At 37.2% G+C, this 15,241-nt stretch overlaps 2 protein-coding genes across 4 annotated transcripts in view; one reads left to right on the top strand and one right to left on the bottom strand.

Moving 5' to 3' along the window:
- The window catches only part of NDC80 (NDC80 kinetochore complex component), a gene marked incomplete at its 3' end in the record, with an annotated part of 57,899 nt that extends 55,243 nt beyond the window's left edge, over positions 1–2,656 (bottom strand). Inside the window, exons 1-2 of the mRNA XM_082852956.1 lie at positions 2,553–2,656; positions 1,108–1,185 (exon numbers count right to left, since the gene is read on the bottom strand). Of these exons, the coding sequence (XP_082709082.1) occupies positions 1,108–1,185; positions 2,553–2,653 (179 nt within the window). The 5' untranslated portion in view covers positions 2,654–2,656. The remainder of the gene's footprint in view (positions 1–1,107; positions 1,186–2,552) is intronic.
- Positions 2,657–4,411: 1,755 nt separating this feature from the next.
- Positions 4,412–15,241, top strand: part of METTL4 (methyltransferase 4, N6-adenosine) — a 31,526-nt gene continuing 20,696 nt past the window's right edge. The window contains exons 1-3 of one of the 3 annotated variants that reach the window (XM_082853391.1): positions 4,412–4,483; positions 5,194–5,588; positions 7,075–7,137. In XM_082853391.1, coding sequence (XP_082709517.1) covers positions 5,199–5,588; positions 7,075–7,137 — 453 coding nt within the window. In that variant the 5' untranslated portion in view covers positions 4,412–4,483; positions 5,194–5,198. Of the gene's footprint in view, positions 4,484–4,617; positions 4,763–5,193; positions 5,589–7,074; positions 7,138–15,241 lie in introns of those variants that run through there. The other 2 variants (XM_082853390.1, XM_082853392.1) reach the window with 2 other exon arrangements.

Here is a 15,241-nt window from a genome sequence, read left to right as displayed (position 1 = left end):
AGTGGTTCTCAAAGTGTGCCCTAGGGGATCGAGAAGTCAAAACTATTTTCCCAATAAAATTAAGATTTTTTTCACACCTTTCATGCTTATTTTTTCGTTGAGTGTACAGTGCAGTTTTCCAGAGGTTGGCTACATGATGTCAGATATTATAACAGACTGAATTCCGAAGCAGATATGAGAATTCAGCTACCTTCTATTAAGCCAGACATTAAAGAGATTTGCAAAAATATAAATGTCACTCTTCTTACGGAAATAGTTTTATTTTTTAAAAATTAAAGCATGTTATTTATATTAACATGTAATGGGTTACTGTTATTTTATTTTACTTTATTTTTTTAATATTTACTTATTTAATTAATTAATTTATTTGGCTGCTTCGGGTCTTAGTTGCAGCATGCAGGATCTTTGTTGAAGCATGTGGCATCTTTTGTTGCAACGTGCGGGCTCTTCATTGCAGCATGCAAGCTTCTCTCTAGTTGTGGCATGCGGGTTTTCTCTTCTCTAGTGGAGGTGTGCGAGCTCAGTGGTTGTGGTGCGTGGGCTTAGATGCCCCGCCGCATGTGGGATATTAGTTCCCCGACCAGGGATAGAACCCGTGTCCCCTGCATTGGAAGGCGGATTCTTTATCACTGGATCACAAGTGCAGTCCTGGGCTATTTTTATTTTAAACTGAATTAATACGTACTAATTTTTTTTTCTCAGTTTTATTTTCTAATATAGTTAATATCAACAGATACAGCCCACAAGATAAAAGCTCTTTGGAGTCCTTAATAATTTAGTAAAAAAAAGTCTTTGGCTAAGATGTTGGACTAGATGATGGTTCCTAATTTTAAAATGCTATGATTCCATAGTATGTGAAAGCTATGTGTAGAATTTTCAATCAAGTATTCACTTGTAACAATGAAATAGTGGTCTAAATGTGCTGATATATCTCAGCATAACCTAAAGCAAATATAACCATTTTAACCATTTAAAACAGAGGAAAACTAGATTATAACTCTCTCTTGAAAGGGACCATGCCATCTAATTTTTTGTACTTTGACAGCATCTAGCTCAATGCATGGCTATAAGAATCCCTTCCATTAGAATTAATAAAAAAATCATTACCTTTTACCAAATACAGAGGCTTTTCTTTCAGATGTGGGTTTGTTAATACTCAATTTTCCAAAGGTTGATTTCTCTTTGCTTTAAGAAAAGGAGAAAAACAAACTCTTTAAATAAGTGGAAAAATATTAGTTCAAGAAACTTTTGTAAATACATTGGAACCAACCCCTCTTCCTCATTACTTATAAGAATAATTCAAAATCATGAAAATTTTTAGCAGCAATCATAGCTATCAAAAATAGGATAGGCTTACAACATAGTATGAGTTTTAACACTAAAATGTTAAGAAAAAAGGAAAAAACCCCATATCTACATTGTAATTTTAATTATCCTAAAATATGTACATTTATGGATAACAACGTCAAAGGAAAAGAAATAACTTAACAGATATTTTCAATCAGAGAATGATAGCCACATTTAACATTTTTTCTTTTGAGGCTCACTCTTTATTAGACTGCAGCTACACTTAAGAACATACATTACGTCAATTACAGACCAGAAACATTGACAAAGGCAACCTTTTAGCTTTGAATGCAATTCAAGGCACAAATCTTTTGGAGTAGTAATATGCAACAGTACAAAACATTTCTCTGATTTCAGAAGAAAAAATGTATAAATATTTCCAATTTCTATAAGTAGCAGAGGCTCATACTATGTAAACCCAAGTAACAAGAACAGTTAGCAAGTAACCTGTACCTTGGTAATACAGAAGGAATGATAGCACTCAACATGGTTACAAATAGCCTTCTCTTAATTGTAAGAAATTCATTCATAGGGAAAAATTAGTTTATGATTTTAAGTTCTTTTTTCCCCCTCATTTTATTTTTTATTAAAAAAATTGAAGTCCAGTTGATTTACAATGTTTCAGGTGTATAGCAAAGTGAGATACACACACACACACACACACACACACACACACATACTTTTTCAGATTCTTTCCAATTACAGATCATTACAGGATATTGACTACAGTGACAGCAAGTTCTTTGGGGCACCTTTTTTTTCCAGTGAATCCTGAGGAAATAGTTTGGAGAAGTGGTGTTCTGTAGGCTGCTACTAAACTGCAGCTAATTGTCAGGGCAAATAATACCTTTCATTGAGAACTGTGCTAGTTGGATACACCTCAGTAAATACAAGTTACAGCAGAGAACCTGCTCAAACAAGCAGCTCTACAGTAAAGGAGGAAAATAAATGAGTGGAAGAGTGCTGAAAAGGAATTAGCAGTCCCTCAGGGATTGCCTAGCAAAAGACATGGCTTTGGAGATTTAACTATCAAATGAGATAAAACACAACACCTAGTAACATGCCCATTTTTTAGCCTTCACTGACTCCAAATTAGGTACCACTGAGAACAGATAAGATTCATCACAATATGACTCATACTACATCTTTGTATTAACCTCCTTTACAGATTTCTTTGCCAAAGACAATAAGGCATAGGTACTCACGTTTGAGGGGTATGGAGGCCTGGTTTATTTAAGTCCTGGGATCTTAATTCCTGCATAGAGAGGCGGCCAGCACCACCGGTAGAAAATGAACTGCGTTTCATGTTTATGACCTGCATTCATGAATTTGGTAATGAACAAGTCTTTCCAGACACAGATGGTACATTAAGCAACAACTATTATCTTTACCCTCAAACAGAAAGGCAGCCAAGTTTCACTGTTTTTTCAAGATAATCTTTCCCGGGCCATCTTTGCTTGTTCATGTAAGGTGAAGTCCTAATTTGCAGGGAACATCTATCTATTTAACTCCATTTAAAAATATCCAACACAGGGCTTCCCTGGTGGCGCAGTGGTTGGGAGTTCGCCTGCCGATGCAGGGGACACGGGTTCGTGCCCCGGTCCGGGAGGATCCCGCGTGCCGTGGAGCGGCTGGGCCCGTGAGCCATGGCCGCTGGGCCTGCGCGTCCGGAGCCTGTGCTCCGCGTTGGGAGAGGCCACGGCAGTGAGAGGCCCATGTACCGCAAAAAAAAAAAAAAAAAAAAAAAAAATTCAACACCCATAAACACTTACTAACTGCCTACCATGTACAAGGGAGTGTGAAAGTAATGCAAACAATACAAAGGTGAATAAGGTATGATTCCTACCTTCACAGGGTATTTATGGTAGTTAAACTCCTAAATCCTAACTCAGACCACATCACCACTGTTGGCTGTGCCTATTTCAATGGGAAGTCAGAGGCTACTGACAAGAACTACCTCTGATGTTTCATTTTCTTTGGTCTTGGAGCAGAGCTATTCAGTTTTCTTTTCCTAATGTCCATCTCCCCTGCTCTGTCCTTAACCTACTGTTTCCCATTTACATTATTCAATTACTGCCCCTCGTGCTTCAATCTCCCTCTCATCAAGGATAAATTATCTGGTCTACAGACTGCTTCCATTTTCTCAGACCACATTCACATCTCATTCCCTTCCCATCTACTGAAACGGTTGCCTCCTGAGATACTCATGACTGACAAATCTTTTGATCCTATCTTAACTCTGAGGCATTAGACACTATACACCTAGCCCTTCCAGGTCCTGCCCTGGTTTCCAAGAAAGTGGACATCTGTGGTTATCCTTTTACTTCTTGAGGCTCTCCTTTGTCTTTTAAACTGATTACACTCTTTACTTCTTTGTTTGGCTATTTCTTCTTCAGTATATGCTTCTGAGCTATTAAACTTTTCCACTCTCACCTATCTGTCCACTCCCAATCTCCACTTAAAATGTACTCTTAAAATCTGAGGTTAAGACTTTCAGATGTACTCCTTACACGGCCACCAGGATGTTACACTAGTATCTCAAACGCACCATAGCAAACAGTTCTTCATCTCGTCCTTCCTCTCCCTGCTCCCATCCATTCTTCCCCTTTTCCTCTCTCCATGTCCTCTTCACCCCACCGGTGTCACCTTGGCCTTCCCCTTCTCCCTTGGAAAATCACTGCCATAAGAAATTTATTGGACTCCGGGAAACTAGCGCCTAGAACAGATGGGGCCCGGGGACCGGTTACAACAGCAAACATCAAAACGTCTCTCCTCAGGGCCCGTGAATCTAACTTTTTGGCGCCCTGGCGTTCTCCCTCTAGCCCAGTGCTGCCGGAACAAAATTAACGCAAAGTCATTAGTCACCTTTCTTCCAGCTTCCCGATACGACGCAGGGACCGAACTGCTGTAAACCGTGCTATTGCCCGCTAGACAAAACGTCAGCCGCCAAAACACAACCTCCTTCCTCCACCCGCCGGCGCCGTTCGAATTTTAAAATCTCCGGCGTCGCTGACGTCATCGCGCACGACATATGCGCGCGCGTGCGCAACTCTCTCGCGCCGCTCGTCGCCGGAACTCTGCGTGTTGGTGAAATGCCGCCGCCTCACGGGCGCGCTCGGGCGTGTTCCGGCAAGCTGTAAGCGTCCTCTGAGAAGTCTGGTCCGACCCTTAAATTTAGCTGTGAACACCCGAGCGCTTTACGTCCCTGAGTAGCGAGCAGAGCGCTCCAGGCAGCCCTTGAAACGTTTTTTCCGTACAGCAACATGGCGGCTCCCGTTGACTGTTAGAAAAGGAGATTTGTTTTTTCCTTTGCCCTGAAAGGAGTGTCTTTCAGGACCACTGTTTAGATGGGTGCTGTTTCATGAAGCAAGTCTGGGAAGGCGGGGTGCACTTTTCTGACAAGGGAGGCGGCGAGGTAGGAGATAGTGACGGCCCAGGTCGCGCTGCTGAGGCCGCCGCCAAGGTTCGGGCTCAGGGCATGAGTGCTCTCTGGGGTTCCAGGTGCTCTAGCGGTGGCCTGCGGAAAGCTGGAGGATCCAGTGTGGGGCCGAGAATTAGGAGAGAAAAGTGACCTGAGCACAGTAGGTTACTTTGCTAAAATATGACATCCCCCCTTACCTGCGTTTGAACTCAGAGGCAAACACAGCCCCAAACTTGGAGAGTGGTGGGTGGTGGGAGGGGAACTCAGAGCCGAAGTCTGGATACCTGGGTCTTGTAGCAATTGTGCCATCAACCAGTTGTAATTTGGGGCACGTCACCTTTCCTGTCTGAGTTTAGAACTTAATTAGGAAAGTTGGGTTTATACTTCTAGTGTCTAATTATCAGAGGTGTTTGTTTGTTTTAAAGGAAGAATGTCTGTGGTGCGTGAGCTATCGCCAGGATGGTTACTGGATCATCTTTCTTTCATTAACAAGATAAGTTATGAACTTCACCAGCATCATGAGCCTTGTTGCAGTAAAAATGAGCCTACTTCTTCTGTTCACCTTGATACTCTTCACATGGACTCTATGTCCTCTTTTGGAGCCTCTGCTACCTGTATTGCTTCTACCACTAAGCCAGAAAATGATGATGGAGGAAATTGTGAAATGTTCATACAAAAATATGTTTTTCGATCTGAACTGTTTGATGTCACCAAACCTTATATAACTTCTGCAATTCACAAAGAATGCCAACAAAGTAATGAAAAGGAAGATCTAGTAAATGATGTTAAGAAAGAAATCTCCATTTCTGTTAATGGGAAGGTAATAAGTTTTAAGAAATTTAAATTTTTCTACAGAGAACACAAATTTATTATTCCAGCATCTCAAATATCTTGTGATTTACTAAGTATAAAGAATAGTCAATAAAGCATCATAAGACTTTAGCATATCCAGAGTGATTTTTAACTTTTTGCTAACATTCTACTATTCTTAGAAGACCAAATTTGCATATTTCAGAAGTAAGCAAAGTTGATTCAAAAGTGAATGCTCTGTAAATTAAACAAACAAAACTAAGTAACAAAAAAAGAAACCCTGTCTGCCTAGGTTTTCGTATTAATTGCATGTTTTTACACCTATTTTTGCTCAAAAATATGTTTCTCTGTAAAATTCTAAAGCAGTATATAGCAGTATAAAGGGGGAATTTTAGAGATTTATCCTTTGGGGATAAGCTTGTATAATAAATGTTTGGAAGAAGGGTGATATTTTTGAAAAGTTTCTAGTGATAAAACTAGACAGCTACTATGGAAAATATATATTCTTAAAAAATATATATTTGTATACACATTGGTGCAATGAAAAGTTTTGAGAGTGCCATATAGAGTCAAATTAATTATGCATGAATACTTTTTATGTATTGAAGAGCTCAGAGGTGATTATACAAAGTCCATTTCAGATAGATCATATTAACATTTTCTTTGTTAGAGATAGGAATTACATTCATTATTCACCCAATAAATGTTTGAGATCTTTCTATGTGCTGTTGTACAAGGAGTGATGAAACAAGATAAATATAATCTCTGCCTTTTTAGATCTTACAATTGAGTGGGGAAGAAAGATACTAAATAAGAAAGCATGTTGAGAATTAGAATAAGGAAAGTAATAGAGAGTCCATGTATTTATTCAGCCAAAGAACTTTTGTTGTTAGCCTGCTAGGAGTTATGCCACCATGTAGGCACTGAGATTTCAGTAATGAAAAGTACAAAGTCCCTGCTCTATATTGCAGACTTACATGTTCTTTGCTATGGAGTTGTTAGATGTAGAACAGTGTTAATATATCTTATTTATACCTAATCCTCAGATTACACATAAAGATCTATTAAAAGTACATTGCGAATTGTTTTTGTTGTAGAAATTAAGAAAGTTCAGAATAATTATACCCTATATCAACTGATAGATGACACTGGTGACTCTTATACAGTGTCACAGTTTCCTTGTGTTCTATGGATGTCAGTGCCATTTTATTATGTCATACTAGTTCTTACTAATAGTAGATAACGCCTACATGGCCTTTTATCACCCATTAAGTTTGTAATAATAGTAATAATAATAATTATTATTATTTGGGAAATCTTACCTCCCCAGTCCATACTCTTTGCACTTATTTCGACCTCAGTAGTTATTACCTCTTAAAGAATGAGATACACAATATGGAAAATGTGATAAAGAAAAAGGAAGTACTAATATATTTCAAAATATCATTATTTTGATGATGGCCACATAATTTTTTTCCGTGTAATTTACTCTTTAGAAGCGTAAGAGATGTGTTGTTTTCAATCAAGGTGAATTGGATGCTATGGAATACCATACAAAGGTACGGTGTAAAATATTCATTGATGACTTTGGAAGGTTAATGTGAACTAGTATAAATAAAAGGACAACGTAAATAAGGATGTTCTTAAAAATCAATCAGTCATTTTTAAAAAAATTATTATTTATTTATTTATATTTACTTTTGGCTGTGTTGGGTTTTAATTGCTGCTGCCGGACTTTCTCTAGTTGTGGCGAGCCGGGGCTACTCTTCACTATGGTGCACAGGCTTCTCATTGCAGTGGCTTCTCTTGTTGCGGAGCGTGGGCTCTAGGTGTGCGGGCTTCAGTAGTTGTGGCTCGTGGGCTCAGTAGTTGTGGCTTGCGGGCTCAGTAGTTGTGGCTCACGGGCTCTAGAGCGCAGGCTCAGTAGTTGTGGTGCACAGGCTTATTTGCTCTGCGGCATGTGGGATCTTCCTGGTCCAGGGCTTGAACTCGTGTCCCCTGCATTGGCAGGCAAATTTTTAACCACTGCGCCACCAGGGAAGTCCCTCAAGCAGTCATTTTGATCAAGGTTAGAATTTAACACTGGAGTGATTTATCATTACTTTTATTGTAATGAACAATTTAAACCAATTTTTATTAAAATCTCATATACTTCTCATTTACATATTTAACATAAGTAAACTTATGCTATATTGGTTAAGTCCAGAAATTTTCTGAGTTATAAAAGCCTACTGTCAGTAGGTAAAACAACTTAAGATAGTCGCAGAAGAAAGTGAATAATATGAAGGATGTATTTCTAGAACTTAGAGGTTACTGAGATCTGGGAGTTAAAGAAATGAGAGGAAACAGAGGGTTCAAATTGTTTTAGATCTCATTGTCTTTCCTACTTTTATTTACTTAATCTTTAATTGCTGACATTTAGGTATAGTATGCACATGTCATTTTCTATATTTATGTGTGGTATCTGCAGGATAAATTTCGACAAGTCACATTTCTGGGTCAGAGGGTTTGAGCATTTTGATAGATACTGCCAAATTGCTGCTATGGAGATTGTATCATCTTATTAGCACACTAGAACTGTATAATTTTGCCTGTTTTCCCACATCCTCACCATTACAGTATATTATAGTTTTTGATGTTTGCCAATCTAATTGTTGAAAAATAGTATTTTAGTATGGCTTTAATTTGCATTTCTTATTATGAATGTAGTTAAGCATTGTAATGTATGTTTAAAATTCATTTGTATTTCTCTTATGTGAACTGTTTGTTTCCTTTGCATACTTAAAAAAATTGGATTGTTCTTTTTGTTACTGATTTATAGGAGCTCTTTATATGCTGGGGAAATTAGGTCTTTGTCTATTATGTAAATTACAAGCATATTTTTCCCAGTTTGTCATTTTATTTTTAATTATGATTTTTTTTGGTTTTGGTTTCACCATGCAGACAATATTATATTTTCATTTAGTTGAATTTATCATTTTTTTCTTTTATGACTTCTGAATTTTGGAATCATAATTAGAGAAGTATTCCTTCTTCAAGGTTTTAAAATAATTTCCCATGTTTTATTCTAGAACATTTATGATTTTATTTCACATTTATATCTTGATCCATTTAGACTTTATCCTGGTATACAGTGTGAGATATGGATCCAGTTGACTACCTATATGTCCTACCATTATTCATGCAGTTTTTCCCTCCTTATATGAGATGCTTGATATACTAAATTCACATAAGTATTTGAGTTTATTTCTGGACTTTAAGTCTTACTTGTTTGTCTCACTATTTATTTGCCAATCTCTTTTGAGATTTTATAATGTGAATATGTTTTAATATCTTATGTGGTAGTTACTTATTCCCCACCCTCCACCCCGCCACCCCCCACCCTGGGCCATCTTATCATTGCTACTTTTTACAGAATTTTCCTGGGCTTTTTGTTTATTTTCCCACATGAATTTTAGGATCAATTTTAGTGTCTGGTTAGAAAAACTAACCTGTTGAAATTTTTATGGCAATCAAATTTATAAACATTTACTATTAGCATCTTTAAGATGTTGTGATCCTACTCCAAAACATAAATGTGTCTTTCCATTTGTTTAAGTTTCTGTTGTTATTCTGTAAAATTTTCTTTATATACATCTAGCATTAATTTAAAAAAATTGAATGTCTTGATTTTTCAGGTAATAATTATAACTCTTGCAAATATTAATAGTTTTACTTACACCTCTATAATTATTATATCCCTAATTTATTTATCTTCTCTAATTGTATAGGCTGGAAAATATGATACAATATTAAGTAACGTTTGTGAGAGTATCTATCCTTGTCCCTGACTTTGTAGGAGATGATTTCCTCTCCACTGGGTTTTGGGCTGAGTTGGAAATAGCATGTTAAAGAAGTTTCTGTGTATTCTTATTTATTGAGTGTTATTATCAACTGTGGTTACTGAATTTTATCAAATGTTTTTAAAGCATCTATGGAGATTGAATGGATGATTTTTCTCCTGATATTTTCCTTTGATTTTTAATCATATGTAACCACCTTACATTTGTAGTATATATTCCAAATGACCATGATATATTATTTTTTTAATGTTCTGCTGGATTTTGTTTGCTACTATTTTATTTGGAACAGTCGTAAGTGAGATTGGTCTGATATATTTAATTTTTTTGTTTTATATATATAATTATATACAGATATTTACATATTTCAGTGTTGGAAGTTGGAAGTTTTTCTTTTTTTCTCCCCAATTCTCTGGAGTAATCGGTTCTTTAAAAGTTTGGTAGAGCTCCCCTTTGCATCCATCTCAGTATGTTGCTTTTTTTGTGGGGATACTTCTTTGACAGCTTTTCCTTTTTCCTCTTTGGAAATCAATTTTAGATTAAAAAAATTCTTTTGTAGTTAATCTTGGTAAATTATGTTATCTTAGAATATTATCCGTTTATCTAATTTTTCAAATTTGTTTATGAATAGTCTGTTTCTGTGGTTATTTTGCCTTCACTATTTATGTTGTATGTTTACTTCCTTTGCCTTGATAGATTAGCTAATGCTTTGCCTAATTTATTAGTTGTTTTTGAAATTAATTTACCTTAAAAATGTCTAACTTATTTCTGCTTTAATCCATTTTAATTTATTCCTTCTGTTTTTTTCTTTTTTTGACTTTTTGAGTTGTCTTAGTTCATTTTTTTTTCTTCTTTTTTTTTTTGATGGAAGTATTCAATGTTATGATTTTTTTTCTTGGGGCACTGCAGCATACCATAGGTTCTGATATGTTGTGTTGTAATTGTCATGATGTGAAATTTCATTGATATATCATGGTTTTCTAGGGATTTGCTTAAGAGTTGTTTGTAATAGAGTTTTAAATTTCCATGTTGGAATGGTATTTTTGGTTTGATGGTTAATGTTATATTTATCTCCATAAAAAAATGCCAAATTGCTTTCCAAAGTAGTTGTACTGTTTTGCATTTCCCACCAGCAAAGTATAAGAACTCTCTTTGCTTCATATCCTCACTAGCATTGATATCATCAGATTTTTGATTTTAGGAATTCTTTTAAGTGTGTAGTGGTATTTTATTGAGGTTTTAACTTGCATTTCCTTAATGACTAATAATGTTGAGAATCTTTTCATTTGCTATACATCCATATACATCCATCTGCTATACATTCTTCGTTGAAGTTTTCATAGGATCAGTGTTTTTTCATCCTTGAATATTTGAATTAATTCACCAGTGAAATTATGTAGGCCTGGAGTTTCCTTTTGGGGAAGGTTTTTAGGAATAATATAAGGTTCTTTAATAGATAACAGGGATTTTCAGATTTTCTGCTTTTGCTCATGTCAGTTTTGGCAAGTTGTATTTTCTAAGAAATTTGTCTGTTTCATCCAACTTGTCAAATTTATTGGCATGAAGTTGTTCATAGTATTCTTTTATCATGCTTTTAATGTCTCTAGGATTTGTGACGATAAGTGATGCCCCTTTTCATTCCTGATGTTGGTGATTTGTATTCTTTCCTTTTCTTGCTAGGGGCTTGTTATTTTGTTGTTGTTGTTTTCTCAAAGAACCAGCTTTTTTTTGTAAATTTTTTTTTTTTTTTTTTTTACTGTGGCAAAATATACATAAAATAAAATTTACCACTTTAACCATTTTTAGGTGTACAATTCAGTTGTACTGAGTACATTCACATTGTTTTGTAACCATCACCATTATTTATCTCCTGAATGATTTTTATTTTCCCCCAACAGGGAAGTGCCTATTTATATATTTTTTTGTTAATGGACATTTGGGATGTTTCCACCTTTTAGCTGTTGTGAATAATGCTGCTATGAACATGAGCGTACAAATATCAGTTCCAGTCCCTGCTTTCAATTTTCTGGGGAATATACCCAGAAGTGGAATTATTGGATCATATGATAATTCTAATTTTTTGAGGAACTGCCTTATTGTCTTCCACAGTGGTTGTACCATTTTACATTCCCACCAGTAATGCATAAGGGTTTCCAGTTTCTCCATATCCATGTCAGCACTTACTTTCTGTTTTTGTTTTTTTAACAGCCATTCTAATGGGTGTGAGTGGTGTTTCACTGTGGTTTTGATTTGCATTTTTCTGATGATTTATGATGTTGAGCATATTTTTATGTGCTGTTGGCCGTTTGTATGTCTTTTTTGGAGAAATGTCTGTTCATGTCCCTATTCATGTCCTTCACTCATTTTTAAATTGGGTTTTTGTTGTTGTTATTGAGTTTTAGGAGTTTTGTTCTTTTTTTTGGCCGCGCTGCACGGCTTTTAGGATCTTAGTTCCCTGACCAGGGATCGGACCTGCGCCCTTGGCAGCAAAAGCCTGGAGTCCTAACCACTGGACCGCCAGTGAATTCCCTAGGAGTTCTTTTATATTCTGGATATCAATCCCTTATTAGACACATGAATTGATGTCAAGTATATTCAAAGAACCAGCTTTTAACTTAATTAATTTTCTTTACTGTCTGTTTTCTATTTTGTTGATATCTGTTCTCTATTATTTTCTTCCTTTTGGTTTACTTTGCTCTTTTTCTAACTTCTTAAAGTAGAAGCTTTTGTCAGTGAATTTAGATTTTTTTAAATATAAGCACTTAAAGCTATAAGTTTGCCTTGAATCATTGCTTTAGTTGCATTCCACATATTTTGATATTTTGTATTTTCACTTTCATTCACTTCAAAATATTTTCTGATTTCCTCTGTGATTTTATCTTTGACCTATATGAATTATTTAGAAGTCTGCTGTTTCATTCCCAGATATTTGGGGTTTATCTTGATATCTTCTTATTATTGATTTCTAACTTAAATCCGTTGGGGTATAAGAATATACCCTGATGATTTCAATCCTTTTAAATTTATTGAGCCTTTCTTTATAGTCCAGCATATGAATTATCTTTGTGACTGTATTGTGTGCTATTTTTAATGTATTTTTGAATACGTATTCTGTAGTTGTTGGATGCAGTGTTCTATGAATGTCAGGTTAAGTTGGTAGTGTTGTTCAGAACTTCTATGTCTTTAGAGATTTTTGGTTTAATTGGTCTATCAATTACTGGGTAGATTTTTCTTAGGTGAGTTTAGAATGATGTTTTTAGACTAAGGCTGATTATTCCTTTTTACTGACACAAAATCTATTACCTACCCAATACCCCTGTCAAGAACTGGGATGAAATGTCTGAGATTTTACTCTATTTGGAAGCTAACAAGCTAGCAAGTTTAGGTCTCAGATTTTATTAAAATAGATTTAGACCTAAGATTTTATTAAATGAGGAGTTTATTGCTCCCTGCATAGCGGGAAGCATATACTTTCTGTTCACAGACTTCCCTTGTACTCCATGGGGACGATGCCAAGGAGCCTCGGTGTATGCTCTGCATGCAGTAGATTTGGTTCATAGCTAAAGAACCCCAAGGTTAGGGAACCCCAGTTTTTTAAAATGGGTTGCAAACAAACCTGTCCAGCCTTTTGTCCCAGAGTGAGCCTTTATTAACCTGGACAGCAAACAGATCTGCCTTCTGGCTTGGAGGGAGACATGATCTCCGTCTTCCATGCTATATGAATATCCTTGTGTTGGAGGAACTGATCTTGAGGATATGACCACTGGTTGACCTGGACACTTGGAGGCTCCTCACCCCTCCTTTGTCTTTGGACTGTACACTCTGCCCACCGTTCCCACAGTGGGAGCTGTTTTCAAGGACATAGCCTTGAGAGAGTAAGCTGTTGTTGAGACGATCTGGACTGTGTATGTGACTGAACCCAGTTAAGAACTCTGTATAAACTTTTAGGATTCTGGGCGACAGGTACAGAGATCTACTTGTCTTGCAGCCTCCCAAGACAAGCCTCGTTTGTAAGTTCTCTTGTTGTTAAACCTGCCATCTTCCCATCTAGAGTGGTCTGCCTCTTTTCTTTGGTCTCTCCTTGCCCTCTGTGTACAGGGGCCAGTTTCAGATTTCACCTGGGAAGCTCTTGAGGTTACAAACCAACACCTTGAAAATTTATTCTGGAACAAAAGCTATCAGTGCCTCTGCTCACACAGCTAGACCCATGGTGAAATGTCCCCCAATTGTCCTGTGAATCATGATGTTTTCTGGTCTGAGTGTTGGAAACAAGTACTATTCTTGGCCCTGTGAGAGCTCAAGACACTGTTTCTTTTAGTCCTCTTGGGTGGTTCTTTTCTTGGCCTTGGATAGTTCCCCCACACACTTGGAGTGATCAGTATTTAGGGGAATTTCTCCAGTGTGACTACCTGCAGATATACAGAGTTCTCTCTGTACAGCTCTTTCCTCTCTGATACTCTCCTGGGTACTCTGTCTTGGCATCCCCATATTCTCAGCTCTGTCTCCATAACTCTGGATTTCTTCTAGACTCTGCCCAGATTCTTCTTGTGCCTTGGAAAATCTCCAGGCAGTTAGCTGGGGCAGTCATAGGGCTTACCTATGATTTCTTTCACTCTCCTTTGTTGCCTGATGTCCAGTGTCTTGAAAGCTTTTGTCCCTATTACTCCATCTTGGTTGGAAGTGGAAGTCTCTGGCTGCTTTGAGTGTTTTCAGCAATTTAATTGTGATGTTCCTTAATGTAGTTTTCTCTTCCTCCTCTTCCTCCTCCTCCTCCATTTGTTCATCTTCTTGGATCTGTGAATACATAGTCTTCAGCAAATTTAGAAATTTTTGGCTGTTGTCTCCTCAAATATATTTTCTGTCCCCTTCATTTTGGGTGCTTTTATTGCGCTGTTTTCAAGTGCATTAACCTTTTCTTCGTCAGTGTCTAATCTGCTGTAATTCTAATGTAGTGTATTTTTCATTTGTGCATTGTAGTTTTAAATTTCTAGACACTCAATTTGGTCTTTTCTTATAGTTTCCCTATCTCTTCTTAACAGGTTCATTTTTTTCTTTACATTTTTGAACATATGAATATGGTTATAATGAGTGCCTAATATCCCTTTCTACTTTTTTTTTCCTAATCTTTAAAAATGGGCTGCACGGGCTTCCCTGGTGGTGCAGTGGTTGAGAGTCCGCCTGCCGATGCAGGGGACATGGGTTCGTGCCCCAGTCCGGGAAGATCCCACATGCCGCAGAGTGGCTGGGCCCGTGAGCCGTGGCCGCTGAGCCTGCGCGTCCGGAGCCTGTGCTCTGCAACGGGAGAGGCCACAGCAGTGAGAGGCCCGTGATTACAAAAAAAAAAAAAAAAGGGCTGCACAAGCCCTGTGTGAACTCTGGGGATTTCTCTCTCTGATCATTTTATCTGGTTCTTTCCCTGTCCTTGGGTATTTCATCACATACATGTGCTGATCACTACTCAGCTGGAGACTTGACCCTCTGCAGCTCTCTCCTCTCTGGCATCCTTCCCTGCAAACTCTAGCTGCCTTGGCCTTTCCAGACTCCCAGCTGTATTTCCTTAACTCAGAGAGACTGCTGGGCTCTGAATGGGTCTCTTTCCTGTACTGCTACCTAGAAACTTTCTCAAGGTGGTAAGCTGGAGCAACTCGTTTCTCCTTTTTTAGGGACTACTGTTCTACACTGCTTGACATCCATCCAAGGTCTGAAAACCGTTTTTTAAAAATAATTTTTTAAAAGTAATTTCAGATTAAAGGTACTCCATCTTGTCCAGAAGCAGAACTTGGCTTTTAATTTTATAATTATTTTGGTTGTATTATTGAAAACC

Source organism: Leucopleurus acutus (genome assembly GCF_964270905.1).
Source record: "Leucopleurus acutus genome assembly, chromosome: 13".
Classification (NCBI taxonomy): domain Eukaryota; kingdom Metazoa; phylum Chordata; class Mammalia; order Artiodactyla; family Delphinidae; genus Leucopleurus; species Leucopleurus acutus.
The sequence above is the reverse complement of the archived record's forward strand: the minus strand, read 5'-3'. Positions and strand labels throughout refer to the sequence as shown.